The following is a 17,096-nucleotide window of genomic DNA, read 5'->3' on the forward strand; positions in this document are numbered from 1 at the left end:
TCAGAAGCCTCAGAGCTCCGGAGAAGGTGGCACTGAAGCCTCAGAGCTCCGCTTCCGGTCTCAACGGCTAACTCCCCCCCCCCCCCCCCGAGCGCCCTCTGCAGGCTTCAAATTCAATAAATATAATTATTTTATATTCAGATACGTAAATTGCATTTTCATATTTATACAGGTGATCTTTTATATAGAGAGATTTTCAAAGGTAATACAATATTATACTTTTACAATAATAACAATAATTGTTGTTGCTGTTATGGAATATTGTCTGCAAAAACAACAAAATGCTTGCATTACTTGAAAATGTCTTATTAAACAGTATCACTTCTCCTTTTCTTTGAACTTTTTCTTCTCATTTTAGTCTGTTGTTTTTAGCCATTTTAGCCATAGTCACATGTTTGTGATCTCACACCTTAAAGGGTTAAATATGCCATCCTTAGTCAAACCAAATCCTTTCACTGCGTGCACTTAGATTCGCTCACTCTTTGTTCTGTGTTCAGTTGCGTGAAGACCATAGCCTGTGTGCAATAAATATTTGTCCTTAACTGACTTGCAAGTAAGCACAAGTTTAATCATTTTGTTTATTCAGTTTTGCATCATTAAAACTAACTCCCCAAATGGAGTTTATGAAAAAAATTACTACTTTTATTTGGTAGGACAAGAAGCTAAGGATTAATGCTGATTGATTCACAGCTACGGAGCAATTTGCACGCTTGTGTTTATGATGTCACAATAGCGCTTGAAACGTCCCATGAGGCGCCTGGTAATGGTTCATTCTGGGGGGTGAAATGCTGGCTCGGCTGCATATCTCACTCACTGAATCGTTCATGTCATGTGAGATTGCGGTTTTCCCCGTTTGCTTGACCTGACTCATCTCACTGTGATTTCTGCACTGACGAATCGCATCTGACTTTTATAAACCTTGCGGGTAACGGCTTAGCTTAGAGGGTGCTGGTGAGTGGTCAGAGGCCTTTTTTCCCTGCTGTCAGAATCCCTCCCTTCCCTGGGCGATACCCCAGCCCACCATGGCAATGCCCTGCTGAGCGGCCGCCCGCGACAGGCAGGGGCACAGCCCGGATTCGAACCCGGGCCGCATGCATGCTCCTGAACGGCACAGCGACAAAAAAAAGACACAGAACGTTTGCTAATCTCATTCAGCCTGCAGAGCTGGCGACACTTCCCTTCTGTCAAACTTTTCTCTAAGAACCACACGAGCACGTCAGCCCCCCCCCGCCCCCGCCCCCGCCCCCACCGCTTCCCCCCCATTAGGAAACAGGCGCCACATGCGGCCCCTCAGAGATCGCCGGAGGAGAAGTTTCTGCGCCGCAGAGATAGACGGCCACCGTCGCCAAGCGGTCTAAAAAATGAGGGCCGCCAACTCCGCTAGGGCTTTCTTATTTTTACAAATTATTCTCTCCTCGTTTGCGAAGACCCCGACTGGTGAGTGCCTGTTTTTCCTTTCACACGTCTGAAATTGCACGACCAGAGGATTCGTTACGAGCATTGTTATTCAGATAATAGAACAGTTATTTTTATCTCTATTTCGCGTTGACTTTTTTTTCAACATGAACAGACTGGAAAACCGTTTTTAGCACATATACAGTTCTTGTTTTTATATATATATATATTTTGTTTAGCCTTATTTAACCAAGATAGACTCACGGAGGTGGAAAATATGTTTTTCATGAGTTGCCTGTGCAAGACAGGCAGAAAAAAATACACCACACAAAATTACAGACACACAACATACATCAAAATACAGCATACAGCACGCTGAATTAAATTCATAATCATGGACATGGCACCAAATCGAGTGCTATGTGGCTATGTGACTGCCTCTAGATCCTTACTCATAGATTTAAAGATGCCCAAAGAGACCAGATCAGAAAGTTTCAAATTGTTTTGTAAACATATTCCAGGTGAAGCAAGCAGAATACGTGAATGACCTTTAACCCTACTCTGTACGGACGTTGGGGACAGACAACAATAATAAACCGTGAGAACGAAGACAGTGACCTCCAGCACACCTAGAAAGGATCATGCAAGCGGCCTTATGTCATACTGAATGTACACATATAGCCTGCTGAAGGTGCCCTTTGCCTCAAGGTTATTGTGGTTTCCCTCCAGTCAACAGTCAGTTGTGGCCTGGAAACAAGTTGTGGGGAACTGTTCAGCCAATCAGTGACTTGAAAGCAAAGTGCTGAAGCATTTTTCAAAAAAAAAAACAAAAAAACAAAACAGCAGACTCAGTACCAGAGTTTAAAAGTGGGAAACCTCCAAGATTAGGATTATAGCATAGCTGAACCTCAAAGTTTGTGGGGGTGGGTTAGAGTGTGGATTAACCCCAGTGTGGGTGAGGGAGGGTAAGAGTGTGGATTAACCCCAGTGTGGGTGAGGGATAGTTAGAGTGTGGATTAACCCCAGTGTGGGTGAGGGAGGGTAAGAGTGTGGATTAACCCCAGTGTGAGTGAGGGATGGTAAGAGTGTGGATTAACCCCAGTGTGGGTGAGGGAGGGTAAGAGTGTGGATTAACCCCAGTGTGGGTGAGGGATAGTTAGAGTGTGGATTAACCCCAGTGTGGGTGAGGGAAAGTTAAAGTGTGGATTAACCCCAGTGTGGGTGAGGGATGGTCACAGTGTGGATTAACCCCAGTGTGGGTGAGGGAGGGTAAGAGTGTGGATTAACCCCAGTGTGGGTGAGGGAGGGTAAGAGTGTGGATTAACCCCAGTGTGGGTGAGGGGAGGTTAAAGTGTGGATTAACCCCAGTGTGGGTGAGGGAAAGTTAAAGTGTGGATTAACCCCAGTGTGGGTGAGGGAGGGTAAGAGTGTGGATTAACCCCAGTGTGAGTGAGGGATAGTAAGAGTGTGGATTAACCCCAGTGTGGGTGAGGGAAGGTAAGAGTGTGGATTAACCCCAGTGTGGGTGAGGGAAGGTTAGAGTGTGGATCAACCCCAGTGTGGGTGAGGGAGGGTAAGAGTGTGGATTAACCCCAGTGTGGGTGAGGGAGGGTTAGAATGTGGATTAACCCCAGTGTGGGTGATGGAGGGTCACAGTGTGGATTAACCCCAGCGTGGGTGAGGGAGGGTTAGAGTGTGGATTAACCCCAGTGTGGGTGAGGGAGGGTAAGAGTGTGGATTAACTCCAGTGTGGGTGAGGGATGGTAAGAGTGTGGATTAACCCCAGTGTGGGTGAGGGAGGGTAAGAGTGTGGATTAACTCCAGTGTGGGTGAGGGATGGTAAGAGTGTGGATTAACCCCAGTGTGGGTGAGGGAGGGTAAGAGTGTGGATTAACTCCAGTGTGGGTGAGGGATGGTAAGAGTGTGGATTAACCCCAGTGTGGGTGAGGGATGTTAAGAGTGTGGATTAACTCCAGTGTGGCAGTGAGAGGTTTAGAGTGTGGATTAACCCCAGTGTGGGTGATGGTGGGTCACAGTGTGGATTAACCCCAGTGTGGGTGAGGGAGGGTAAGAGTGTGGATTAACCCCAGTGTGGGTGAGGGAGGGTTAGAGTGTGGATTAACTCCAGTGTGGGTGAGGGAGGGTAAGAGTGTGGATTAACCCCAGTGTGGGTGAGGGATGGTTAGAGTGTGGATTAACCCCAGTGTGGGTGAGGGAGGGTAAGAGTGTGGATTAACCCCAGTGTGGGTGAGGGAGGGTAAGAGTGTGGATTAACCCCAGTGTGGGTGAGGGAGGGTAAGAGTGTGGATTAACCCCAGTGTGGCAGTGGGAGGGTAAGAGTGTGGATTAACCCCAGTGTGGGTGAGGGAGGGTTAGAGTGTGGATTAACCCCAGTGTGGCAGTGGGAGGGTAAGAGTGTGGATTAACCCCAGTGTGGGTGAGGGAGGGTAAGAGTGTGGATTAACCCCAGTGTGGGTGAGGGAGGGTTAGAGTGTGGATTAACCCCAGTGTGGCAGTGGGAGGGTTAGAATGTGGATTAACTCCAGTGTGGGTGAGGGAGGGTAAGAGTGTGGATTAACCTCAGTGTGGGTGCTTCCTAGTTGGGAAATGTCACGTCTTTTTCAGATAAAGAGGAAGTTTCAGTCATACAGGAAGTGGCTTAGCATATGGGATAACTCAGACTAAAAGGTCATGGGGGATGGAAGGGAAGGGGGGGGGGGGCATTTCCTCTCATGCCCTTCATAAGTGCGATGGCAGAATGAACCATCATGAAAATAAAAACTGGCACAGCTAGTAAGAGCTGTCAGTCCCACACTGGCATGAACCAATCATTGAGCTGATTGTAGCCCCACCACCCAGTACAGGGTTGGTGATACATCAGGGCTTAACTCTGTGTGGTATAACACCACAAGTTAGTGATCAGAATGTTCTCAGCTGAACGTTCTAATGCTGATGTAACAATCACTGCTGGCGATTGAAAGCAGTGGAGCTCTAGAACACCGACTTGGAATTTTGAAAAATAAAAAAAAACATTCTAAAAAAGCACTAAGAAAGGTGAAGGAAGTCAGCTCAGGAGGGATGAATATTTGGAAGGTGTTTGTGGGAAAGCCTCCAGTAGCAAGGGAGAGGAGCAGAGAAACAATAGTTTGACCTTTTATTTATCATAATTTCATAGTTAAAATAACCACCCAGTGGGCAACCTTTCATACATTTGTTTTGTAAATGGAATATTCACATTTTCAGTTCATACTGTTCATCATTCATGGTTAATGTGGCATTAAGTCTAAGTCAGTCCTGCTTCTCTAATGGCCTGTTGTGCACTGATGCTCAGAATCTGCCACCACATCTTTCAATCTCTCAATTGATATTGATACCTGATATTGGAAATCCAATGATAAGATATTGTGCCATCCTGCTGGGGTGAAACGGTCAAACCTGCTCTTCATTTCACCCTTCAAATTAAATATTATCCTTTATGTAGAAAAATAATGGACAAAGAAATATATGTTCAAGCTGATTATAAAATCTGCAGTTATAAAATACATTAGAACTGCTTAATTATGCAGTTATAAACTACTTATAGGATGGTATAATGATAGCCTGTTTAGTACAAATACTACAAATTATTTCTTCATTTTTGTTTTATATTGATTTTACATATTACATTTTATGCCAAAAAGAGAGATTGTTGCGAGATGTTGCCTTTATCAATTCAGCGTTTCCATAGTTTGTGCAAGTACCTTATCTGACCCAGATCTGCATGTTATCCTCCTCCCCCTTGCTACTGCGAATAAAAATTTAAAAATAAACCTTATCTCTAGATCCTGTAAAATTTTAAATCACCCCTGTTTATCACTGAGAATTTTCAGGGAGCCATTTTACTCATGTGACCACGTAGTCGTGCGAAAAGAAGAATTTTATTCTGAATTTTGGTCAAAATGGATGTTCTGCGCTTCAGCTGTCAGTGATAGGTGGGACTTGAACGCATCGAAAAGTATTTCCCGTAAAACACCTGACTGAGCCCTGCATGTTCTCGTCCTCCCTTGCTCCCCGACACCCGCACTCCTCCCCCTCCCCCCCAGTGAGGCTTTCCGTTCCCGAGGGTCATTACATCATCCTGATCTGCCCTGGCCGCGAGCCCACAGACTCCGCCCCCCTGGAGTGGAGGGACGGGGACGGACGGGTCCTGGCCACCTGGCAGGGGCACACGGCAGCCAGCGCTAAAGCGGGCAGGTACAGCCTCCTGACGGACGGGTCCCTCTTCATCAGAGACCTTCAGCCGGGGGATTCCGGAGAGTTCCGCTGCGGCGACCAGGTGGCGGCCGACGTGCAGGTCCTGACAGGTGAGAGGGCCAGGTGTGTGCAACCTGCAGCCGGGGCGTTAGGAACCACCAGTCATCGTACATCCTCACATCGGTACCGCACCACACACACCCCGGGATCTCAAAAACCAGTCCAGGAGGGTCCGCAGCAGCCGGGATTACGTGCTTCCTGTCGATCAGTGGCCAATTAAGGCCTTGGGGGAAAAAAACAAAAACAAACGAGGAGTGGCCAGGCTCTCGAAGCCAGTCGATGGCTTTAGTTAAGCGATGGAGTGTTAGTTACTCCGAATGACACGTCAGTGGAGTCTCACTTAAATGTGGGTGATGGTCCGTCATTTTAAATCACAGGCGAGTCTCGGTCATCCACTTGAATTGTTATTAGTGCAATCTGAGTTACACACGACAGTTTTGCTGCAGTGACTGCCAGTCGCCTGTCCGTCGCATTTCATTCACCTGTCAGTCGCCTCATTCACATTTCACTCTCCTGTCAGTCACCTGTCGGTCGTGTGTCTCGATCCTCAGGTGAAGAGTACGCGGTCAGCGCCGGCAGAACCGTGCTGATCCCCTGCAAAGTCACCGACAAACAGAAACAGAAGTGGACGTTCCGGAAGGGCAAGCGTTCGGAACGCCGGACCGTCTTCGTCAGGTTTCGGAACGGAACGCTGAGGAAGGAGGCCGAAGACCCGCGGAACCGCCTCTCGCAGACGAAGGACAACGCGCTCCGCATATCCGACCTCCGGCCCAGCGACGCGGGGGAGTACTGGTGCAACGGCAAAAAGGCGGCCGTTTTAACCGTGAGGACAGGTGAGCCCTTCTTGCCGAAGTTTGGGGGTCACTGTTCCACATCATACCCCCTTTCGGCCAGCAGCCCTCCTTTTTTTTTTTAACCGTTTAAGGTGTGAGATCACAAACCTGTGGTTAGAATGCTCTCAACCAAACATTCTGATCGATGCCACAATCGCTACTGGTGATTGCAAGCACTGGAGTTCTGGAACACTGACGTGGAATTTTGAAAAAACATTCCGAATGGCCTTCTCTCCGAAGGGTTAATCTAGTCACAGCATGAATCTGCACATTCTTCCATACCACAGCGACAATAGACTCACCAGATATGTCATTGCATTCGTCCTAGAAAATGAACTAAGGCGCTTCACAAAGTAAACTAATGAAGCAATAGATGTTCCCTACTGTGATACAGCACTAGACACTGTTGTTACCAGTCGCGTCTTCCTGGGTCTGAAGAATCTGTCTGAACCTGAATCTTTCTACGCTCGCGTTCACAAGCAAGCTGCGTAACTGTTCCTGGCTCGCTGCTGTCTTTCCTGTTCCTCAGAGAATCCAGATTACACAAATCGAACTGCATTTACAACTGAGGAGACTGACACAGGTATTTATGTAAGCCATGATGTACAACACATCTCTCTCTCTTTCTCTCTCTCTCTCTCTCCCTCCCTCACAATACAATAAATCGAAAGTAACAATGGATAATTCTATCAGTGGAACCCATGCATACGTATCAATTTGCTAAAATGTGTTTTTTCAGAGACAGACGTGCCTGAAAATGACGATTCGGACCATGACAGCGGTGAGACTTCTTTGCCCGTTGGCATCAACCACTGAATCCCAGGTTGCCTTCTTACTAAAGGTCTTTTAACCGAGTACTCTCCAAGCAGAATTTTGGTTTGGTTCATTCCAGAACAGTGGGAAGTTTCTAGGGACATGCAATGGTCCTACAAAAACTGATAACAGAACTAGAATTCCCAGGAGTTCCGGAATTTTCAAAGAGGACTTGCAAGCCTTGTAAGCTGTAAAAGCACTGTACATTTTATTGTGCATTAGAATCTTACTGGCCATTTTTGTTTGCCCAGTATCGACGGCTGTCCTCATTGGCTTGGGCGTCCTCATTCTTCTGGCCGGCTTGTTGATCTTTCTGGTGATGAACAGGAAGAGGAACAGGAAAGGTACGGTATGATGACACACTTGCGGACGTAAACATTCCACACAACATTTCCACAGCGTCAGTCCAGCTTCAGTCGGGGTCCTGGGGTAGGGAAACTCAGGGTGTATCAACCGACCCCAATAGATTAGCCACACTTTACCCTCATAGTCATAGTCTTAAGTGTCTGAGTCTCATTCTTGCTGATGATGCTGGGGAAAAAATATGAATATATAGATATAATTCAGTGCTCTTCAGGGCCTCTTCACTGCCACTGAAAGCTGTTATCAAAAAGAATGAATGTTGTATTATATTTCACTGTTTTCTTATTCCTTAGTGCAGGAATAAGAAGTGCAGGTTTGGTATCGTTTGGAAACACAGAAGCAGTTTCAAATTTTATCTCATTTGAAGCCTTCAACGCTCAGGTCCTCACTTTGTTTAGTGGGCTAAGGATTTGTAATTTCTGGAATGTCGTATTTAATCCGGCTCAGGAGACAGACGGGGAATCGACCAGCTTGACTCCATGGGACCGGCTGATGGGGGTAAATTCTCACACACACACCATAATTCCACTGATAGGAAGGAATATGTTATATACACTGTGAAGTATTGCAATGGCTAATATTCTGAGAACGGTCTGTTGAAATAGTCCTGTCCTTGCGTCAGTAGTGAAGGGGTTGGGCTTTTCGCATAGAGCACATTGTAACACAATTATTATCTAATTATTATTAATTATTGTTAATGTAACACAGGCCTAGCTAAACTAATGTAACACAGGCCTGAACATGCTAATGTAACACAGACCTGGCTATGCTAATGTAACACTGGCTTGGCTATGGTAATGCAACTCAGGCCTGGCTATGCTAATGTAACACTGGCTTGGCTATGCTAATGTAACACGGGCCTGGCTATGCTAATATGACGTAGGTTTGGCTCACACGCTGCCCCTGTCGTGGAGATTTATATTAAAGTTCAGAGTAGTACAAAAGAATACAGAATCTTGTGAATTACATGGCAGGCACTGAGATTATACCCAAACACGTACGAGCCTGTTAAAGCCAAATTGCTTCTATTAAATAAATATGTTAAAATGTTTGAATGTATATTTGATTAACTGGTTATGCAGCAACTAGGTTTCATCTGAGATATTTACAAAATGCATGACAAAATAAATTATGTACAAAGATTTAAAAAGTTTAAAAGTCAGTGTTCTTCCCTCATGTAGCCAGACATCCTGTTACCATGGCTACTGAAGAACCACAGAACAAAACACAGGTGAGTACAGGTCACCTGCTGGGTATTTTACGCTGCGAAGAACTTACTTTGTGAAGAAAACCCTCTTGAAATGTGAATAGAATTTCAAAAATCCACCTGTTGCCTAATAATGTATTTGTTACCACATACACTTTAAATGCACCTCTTACAGATGTACATTTGTGAAGAGTAATTATTGGCTATTATTAGTAGTGTTGAATTATCTGTATCGACAATACATGCAGTCTTGATTCATTTTCATGCAACTGCAAATTGATTCATATGAATATGAAATTATGATGGCAGAGCAATTGTTCAGTGTTCCTCTGTGTTTCCAGGGAGACCCCACGATCGAAGCAGGCGACATTCATTACGCTTCTCTGGGCCGTCAGAACTGGAGAGAGAGGCCGTACACTCAGGGCGAGAGACACCATGTGATCTACTCCACTGTGGCTGGAGGGCCAGTTTAGTCACAGGAGGACAGCACTACGTCCTCACAAAACAAAAACAACATCCTAACAAAACGATAACAACGTCCTCAATGCACTGGAGTAAACTATTCCTCTGACTGCACTGGTCATGTAATGGAGTATTTCAAAGTAATGTAACTTTTTAGATGATGGTAGAATTGTATAACTCTTATTCAGAATTTTCAGTGAAGCATGTTACTTAAGTGTTTCAAAATAAGCATTTGACCTAAGACTATTTCATTTTCATACAATTTTAAGTAAGTGTCACCTGTAAGATGTACGAATTGTGGAGGTGAAGTTCGGCTCATTATACTATTTATAAAATCAAAGGTCTTAAATGTCATATAGAATGAAAAGCAGTACTGGATCTACATAGCTGTAATGACATTAAATACATGACCTTAATTGAAATATTCCTGTTTTGTTTCTGTATTTTACATGGATATTAATGTATTAGCTGTCCATCAATTTATTGAAATGCTTTTATTTATTGAAAAGTCAATGCTATTTGATCACCCAAACATTTCAGCTTAATCCAATTGTTTGCACCTTTTACACATTGTAAATACATTTGTAATTAAGGACAATAATATTGCCATTATAAATAACACATTCATGAGATAGTTCAGTTTGATTTCTCCTGGAGGAACAGTTTCATTATGTTTCCTTCTGTGAAAAGAATGCATGCATTATTACAGGCACATTATTAATCTTATTGTCATGATGCCCTCAAGCGACCACTAGAGGGCGCCCACTACCGTTTCCGAGTTGTCCTGTCTCATTGTGTCCTCCTCTGATTAGTTCTCGTTATTGCATTGTATTACGTATGGGCTTTTGGTTGTTGCACGTGTACAGCGTAGTTCTGTTCAGGTGTAAGACAAAGCATTTCATTCAAGATGCACTAATCATGGAGGTGAAGCTGTGCTCATTATGCAGTTCAAAGGTTAGAAATATAATACAGAATAAAAAGCAATATTCGATCTACAGTGTAATTACATTGGTTTGTAGCCAGAGGAACACACTTTAATTGAAATATTCCTGTTTTGTTTGTGTATATTCATGAATATTAATGTATTAGCTGCCCATCAATTATACAGTCTTTCAGTACAATCCAATGTTGCATTCTTTCACGCATTGGCAATACATTTCATTCAGACAACTCACAATTTTAATTTAGAAATATGTATTGAGATTTTATGTTGGTGAAACTCCAGGCTCTGCCTCTTATCACTCTGTTTACAGAAGCCAGACAAAATGATAACAGGGAGTGACCCCGGGGATCATATGAGAGGCAGAGTCCACAGGTGGATGCTGGGGTGGTGGTGGGAGCGCTAAAACCTTTCTGAAAAAAACAAATACAGAGGTAAGCAGAGCGAGCCAAGCATGGACAGCAGCAGCAGCAGCAGCAGGGATAGCACATTAGCAGCAGCAGCAGGGATAGCACATTAGCAGCAGCAGCAGCAGGGATAGCACATTAGCAGCAGCAGCAGGGAGAGCACATTAGCAGCAGCAGCATGGCTGAATGAGCAAAGGCATATACAGGTACGGTTGGCGATTTAAATAGCCCTCCCATCAAGGTGTAAGCATCATTGTGGTATAGCTCGGATTAAATTATACTTTAAATCCAAAGGTGGCTTATTTCCAGCAGCCTTCCACATGTTCTTACATTCTACTGAAGGCGCGAGGAAAGGAGGCGAGGAAAGGATGCAAGGATAGATTAAATAATAAATTATTACAAAGAGCCCCAGGTTGTGTTCTTACATTCTACCACACTACCTCCTTCTTCTTCACACACTCTTACTCCCCACACCACAACGTACAGCTTCCCCTGCTGTTTAGAAGCTGTAATGCAGACAAAACAGTCATGTGAACAGTCGAGTTCTGTCCAAACTAGCTCCACAAGATTTGCATTATTTGCATTACGCAAAGATATCCAAAAAAAATGTGTGCCATGTTTCTGTTTGATTTCTGGTGGAGCAACAGTTTTTGCCTTATGTGAAAAAATGTATGCAAAATTACAAGCATATCATTAATCTTATTTTATCTTGTGTTAAACATTTATGTTAAACCTTCTGCATTGACCAGAGACACATGACCATAACTTTATGAAAGGAAAACAGCAAAGGAGAGGAAAGACCAGGTGATGGATCAGTTGAAAGGGAGGAGTCAGTAGCTGCGTTCATACTTGACTTCTTCACCTGAATGCTTCAGTGCTGTTTGTGTACTCAACATGCTTTTGTAAACAGCAAAGGGAATGTGGTTTATCTGGAATTTACACAGTCATATACTGACTTTGTATTAGTCTGAATTCTTTTAGGCTGCAGGTGCTGAGTTCCTCCACAGCGCCAATTCACAGCACTGAATGCAAAAATACTTTTTACAGGAACAACAAAACTGTTTTTGCCTTTTGAAAAACTAGTTACAGTGCATCATCACACATTTAACATTGCTATCTGTTATTAACTTGGTACCTCCCCATTGAAAAATCCAACTGACATAAGTGAGATGAAACACACCCATCAACTGACCTTTTAGAGGAATGTGTTTACTGCATTTTTTCCACAGGAACAAATAATGAAATGAGATATAGATGAGTCCTAACCACCCTCACCCCTTTTTTTTAAAAAGGCAAAAATAGCGAAAGCAAAACTGAAACAGAAGAGAATTGGGAATCCAACTTGCATGACAGGATTAAACACAAGTAGAATTACACATGATTTACAGAAACCTGGTCTGCCATAAAGGATAACTTAGAATATTCTTACAAGAACCACATTATTTCACAGAGGCACGTAGTGAACTGATGAGAGTTAGACAAGGAGTCCTAACCTCCCCAACCGTCCCTCTCCCTTTCCCTACCATGCCCCCTTAATATATTTTTTAGCACCTGTATCCTCCTAGTGGACAGGCAACACTAGGGGTATGATTGTATTTGTCAAAACATTTGTTAGGGGAAATAACTGGGCATGACTGGACTGTTACAACAAATAAAAGCAAAGCTGAAACAGAAAAATACTAGGAACCCAAAAGGGTTCAAATCAAGTACAATTACAAATGGATTACAGGAACATTGTGTATCATACAGTAAACAATTACTTTTAAAATACTGAAAACTGTAATGGTATATCTTTTATTTACATCTCTAAGTACAATAATATTGCCAATATTAATCACAAAATAACCAATGCCAAAACAAATTTGTGCCATATTTCTGTTTGATTTCTCCTGGAGTAAGTTTTTGTCATGTGAAAAAAAATGTATTCATAATTACAGGTATATTAGTCTTATTTTATCTTAAACAATATTAAACATTTGTGTTAAAACCCTCTCTGTTGACATGCAATACATGGCCATTACTTAATGAAAGGAAACAGCAAAGGAGAAGAAAAACAGGTGATGGATCAGCTGAAAGGGAGGAGTCAGCAGCTGAAAGCGTCACTGCGGTTTGTGCAGTTTTGTGGTTCACAGGAACTATAACTTAGAACTTAGAACTAGCACCTATATCCTCCTAGCAGACAAGGGGTACTAGGGGATGATTATATCTGTCAAAACATTTGCTAGGGTATATACCTGGACATGACTGGACACTTACAACAAATAAAAGCAAAGCTGAAACAGAAAAATACTAGGAACCCAAAAGGGTTCAAATCAAGTACAATTACAAATGGATTACAGGAGTATTGTGTATCATACAGTAAACAATTACTTTTAAAATACTGAAAACTGTAATGGTATATCTTTTATTTACATCTCTAGTAATACGAAGTGCAATAATATTGCCAATATTAATCACAAAATAACCAATGCCAAAACAAATTCATGCCATGTTTCTGTTTGATTTCTCCTGGAGTAAGAGTTTTTGTCTCATGTGAAAAAGCGTATCTAAAATTACAAGCATATAATTAATCTTATTTTCGCTTGTTAAACATTTGTGTGAAAACCTTGCGACACATGGCCATTACTTTATGAAAGGGCGACAGCAAAGGAGAAGAAAGAACAGGTGATGGATCAGTCGGCTCCAACTGCGGTTTGTGTACATGACATGCCATTGTAAACACAAAAGGGAAGATTGGCTGGTTCATGCACAAAGCAGTACTTCAGAGAATTGGGATTCACAGTTTCGGTCTATTTGGCCATTTTGTACAGGAAAACTAAAAAGTCAAAGTCAAGTAACATTAAAGAACTTTATAATAGTCAGAAAATCAACTTGCATGAGACAGAGCACAAAATAACTTCTATTCGTGGATATTTGTTCAAATGATAAAACATACCAGCGAGCAAATAAAGATCCACTTCAAGACAATTCAAAAATAATAATTACAGTCAAAATTTTTCTGTTGAGCTTAAGAGTCTCTCTCTCTTCAGTAGTTTCTATGGCGATATGGACAGGTTCTGCCACTACAGGAAGAGATAGGTAAAGTTACAATCCTGATTGAATTCATCTTTGACAGTTTATTTTGGTAGCTGTTGTCTACTGTTGCTAATGCCTGTTTCACAGTAGGGACAACAGGGGAAGTCCTTGGTAAATAAGCGTAACTGTTTGCTCTATAATAATTTTGGCCCTACAACATCTACATGGAAAGCAGAAGAGCGTGCAACTGAACACACATCTTCTCCACGTCTGTTAATCTCTTTGCACAGTGTTTTCCAGAATATCCTGTAGTGTTTCCGCTTTCTCTGCCTCGTTGTTCCTCTCCAGCACTTCTATCAGCCTGAGAATACTCTGACGAGTAGAATCAGAATCAAACTTCAGAGCAAGCTCTCCAAGCTGGAGAATGCACTGGAAACACCTTTCAATGAGGCTGGTTTTCTCAGCTTCTGAATTCCTCAACTCTTGCTCACGTGTGGACATCACTTCCTTTCCTGTGGCTATCATCGTTTCACAAGTTTTTTTCAGGCCCTCACGAGTTCCTGTTTTTTCTTTGTATTCTGGCTTATATACTCTGTGTGCTTTTTCATGGTCATTGTAGCTGCATTTTCCGGGACAGGCCGTACATTTCCCACTCCAGTCTATTACATGACACCACCATGGGTCAGGTGCCCACGTACATGGAGTGTGGCAGGTCACCTCACACTTCTGACAGAGGAGTGCAGCTTCAGCAGCTGGGACCTTCTTCATGACAACAGTTGTGTATTTATACTGAAAGTTATTATTTTTCCTCATGTCCTCTTTGTGCTCTTCCAGAGTTTTCTTAACTTCCTCAAGTGCCTTGAGCTTCATCTCCACGACCTTGATCTGACTCTCGAAGCTCTGGATACAAGCTTCCAGTCTCCGGCGTTCTCTCAAGACATTTTCAGTCATCCTCAAGCTTTGAGTTTCCATTCGATCCAAAGTCTGAAAGAACTCCCTCATGCTCTCAGTTCCGTTATCCCAGTGATGTTTGAATGATTTTTCATATTTATTCTGATAATCATTAAGAGGACAGTTGTTGAACAGGAAGTGAACAGGCTCATCAATGTCATCTTTGGGAAAAGGTACACCAGACTCGATAACTGCCTCAAGAGCATTTGAAGGTGACGTCCAGTCAGAGAAGGTGATGAGAGTCATGATGTTTTTCTCCATGTTTTTTCCAAAGAGGGACAGGATGGAATCAAATATTTTCTTCTGGAAAGGAGTGAGATGATATGCAGATGCCTTCACCACAAGGCAAACTGCATCTAGTTCAACGATGTCGAAAGATTCCAGTAATCTGTACAGATTCTGAGCAATTATATCATCTTTCACTGTAGTGTCTCCATATCCTGGTGTATCAATGACTGTGAGTGAAAAAGGAACAGACAGCTCCTCCAGTCCAAAAATCTCATAGACAGTAGTCAGACTGGTTTTTGGGTTTTTGCCTTCATCTGGAATGATTTCAAACCTGATCTTATCTTCCCACTCTACCCCCAGCATGTAGTTGACCATCATATTGATGAGCGCAGACTTCCCTGTTCCTGTTTCTCCTACCATCAGGATTGTCCTGTTCCTTTTGTTGGGGTCCTTTCTTCCAAAAGTATATCTCCTGATGAGTCCATCTTTATTCAGTGCTCTCTTGACTGTGTTCAGCAGGTATGTTCTTATGGGTTCTGTTGCAATCTGTTTGCTGTTCTTAATTACATCTGACCACTTAGATGTAGCTTCTTCTCTTGTTGTAGAGCAACTAAAAGATAAGAAAGAAAAGAGAATTTTTTTTCCAAAGAACCATTTTGTTATTCATAGTAATTACCACACACACACACACAAACAGTCACACACACGCACACACACGCATGCACACGCACACACACACACACAAACTTGCACACACACACACACACACACACACACACGCATGCTCGTATGCACATGCACACAGGTAAACACACATACACAGGCACACACAGACACACTTGCACACACACATACACACACACTTATCATGTATCATACATTATAATTGAAGAAAAAATCATTTTAAAAATGTCAACCTAAGTGAATATTCTTTATGAATCCAGTTTAAAAAGTGAAGACAGCTATTCAGTGTACACAGAGTACAATAATAAATAATTCAGTGCACATAATTAATACACTCCTTTGGCAGAGATTTGTGAGAACTGTATACACACCCTCAAACAAATGATTCAAACCAGAGACAAAAAGGAAGCCTGCGTGGCAGATCTGTCATCTGCAATGCACTGAAATACCAATATTACAGTAACCAGCTGTTGCAAACCAACAGTATGTGTACCGTAGAAACTGCAGTCAATAACTGCATTGTTACCTTCCATGAGATTGTGCCATTCTCAGGCTCTCAGGTACCAGTCCTCTTGTAAACACAGAAAGAAAACAAATACAGTGTCTTTGGCAACCAGGAAACACACATCCACAAGAAGGACCGTCTCTGCACCTGAGAAAGGTAAAGATATACATTTAAGATAAACCCCATTGATGCACATTCAAAGCAGAAAGTAGTTTCCTTTGCTTATGCGGCAAATCTTTCGGACACTCACCTTCTTCTTGTCCTACAAAAGGAAGCAGAGCAAGCAATTCTTCAAATACCACCCGGCTACAAATGTATGCAAATTACAAACTCACAACTGCAGGTAAATAAGCTTATTTTGAAGTTAACTTCACTGACATTGTGAAGCAAACGATCGGTAATAGAGATCCAAAGATCCAAACAGCCTAAAACTCCAGAATGCATCAAGAATGAAGAGAAACCACACAAAGCCGCTCTCTCACCTGTGCTTGCCGGATCGTCTGCAGACCCAGGAGGTGTGTCTTCTGGAGCCTCAACTTGTTTTGTCTAAGCAGGTAGGAATGTCTTTCTGCCCTGGTGTTGTGTTCTAATTGGCCATAATGTTTTTTTGTTTGTTTTTTTTTAACCAATTACCTTCAGTTTTAAAGAATAAATTAGTAAACCCCTGCGTCCCCTCGTTCCCATTGGAAAAGAGGCAGAATGGGCATGATCATATTTATTATGTCAAAAACACTTTCACTTTTATTTTGTGTCACAGCTAGAATAAAAACAACACAAACCCGCAAAAATGAGCAAAAGAAAATTAAGATAAAGACATGAGCTATCAGACTTATTCAATTGTGCAGAGTGAATATGGGACATACCAGCCGTACCTGATGTTTAAAAAACTACATTTCCAGCTTTTTTTTTTTTTCAAACAAAAAATTTAGGCCATATGGTCCTCTGAGAACAGACCATTGTTACAGTTATGTATGTTTAATATATATTTTTTAATATGCAT

At 42.5% G+C, this 17,096-nt stretch overlaps 2 protein-coding genes across 4 annotated transcripts; one reads left to right on the top strand and one right to left on the bottom strand.

Moving 5' to 3' along the window:
- The first annotated feature begins 1,295 nt into the window (after positions 1-1,295).
- Positions 1,296-10,487, top strand: LOC135262070 (CXADR-like membrane protein). The gene is made up of 9 exons (XM_064348886.1): positions 1,296-1,437; positions 5,478-5,738; positions 6,240-6,521; positions 7,051-7,104; positions 7,261-7,302; positions 7,586-7,678; positions 8,145-8,195; positions 8,879-8,928; positions 9,246-10,487. The coding sequence occupies exons 1-9, from the start codon at positions 1,362-1,364 to the stop codon at positions 9,375-9,377; spliced, it is 1,041 nt and encodes a 346-aa protein (XP_064204956.1). The 5' UTR covers positions 1,296-1,361; the 3' UTR covers positions 9,378-10,487.
- A 671-nt stretch (positions 10,488-11,158) lies between these two features.
- LOC135262063 (uncharacterized) lies at positions 11,159-16,705 on the bottom strand. Of its 3 annotated transcripts, none has more exons than XM_064348873.1 (3): positions 16,579-16,705; positions 16,118-16,243; positions 11,159-15,517 (listed from the first exon to the last, which is right to left on the bottom strand). In XM_064348873.1, the coding sequence occupies exons 2-3, from the start codon at positions 16,135-16,137 to the stop codon at positions 14,002-14,004; spliced, it is 1,536 nt and encodes a 511-aa protein (XP_064204943.1). In that variant the 5' UTR covers positions 16,138-16,243; positions 16,579-16,705; the 3' UTR covers positions 11,159-14,001. The 3 variants fall into 3 exon arrangements, with proteins under 3 accessions (XP_064204943.1, XP_064204942.1, XP_064204941.1); XM_064348872.1 differs by lacking the exon at positions 16,579-16,705 and adding an exon at positions 16,347-16,556; XM_064348871.1 differs by lacking the exon at positions 16,579-16,705 and having other exon boundaries at positions 16,118-16,299.
- Between the last annotated feature and the right edge of the window lie 391 nt (positions 16,706-17,096).

The sequence above is a fragment of the Anguilla rostrata genome, chromosome 8, assembly GCF_018555375.3.
Source record: "Anguilla rostrata isolate EN2019 chromosome 8, ASM1855537v3, whole genome shotgun sequence".
NCBI classification, from domain to species: Eukaryota; Metazoa; Chordata; class Actinopteri; order Anguilliformes; family Anguillidae; genus Anguilla; species Anguilla rostrata.

What these genes read in the sequence shown, in the direction of transcription:
- LOC135262070 (XM_064348886.1), top strand. Translation starts at nt 1,362, where the DNA reads ATGAGGGCCGCCAACTCCGCTAGGGCTTTCTTATTTTTACAAATTATT. An exon ending in CGATTCGGACCATGACAGCG is followed by an intron (nt 7,303 to 7,585) that starts GTGAGACTTCTT and finishes TTGTTTGCCCAG; the next exon opens with TATCGACGGCTGTCCTCATT. An exon ending in CATGGGACCGGCTGATGGGG is followed by an intron (nt 8,196 to 8,878) that starts GTAAATTCTCAC and finishes TCCCTCATGTAG; the next exon opens with CCAGACATCCTGTTACCATG.
- LOC135262063 (XM_064348871.1), bottom strand. Translation starts at nt 16,266, where the DNA reads ATGTATATCTTTACCTTTCTCAGGTGCAGAGACGGTCCTTCTTGTGGA. An exon ending in ATGGCACAATCTCATGGAAG is followed by an intron (nt 15,518 to 16,117) that starts GTAACAATGCAG and finishes CTTATCTTTTAG; the next exon opens with TTGCTCTACAACAAGAGAAG.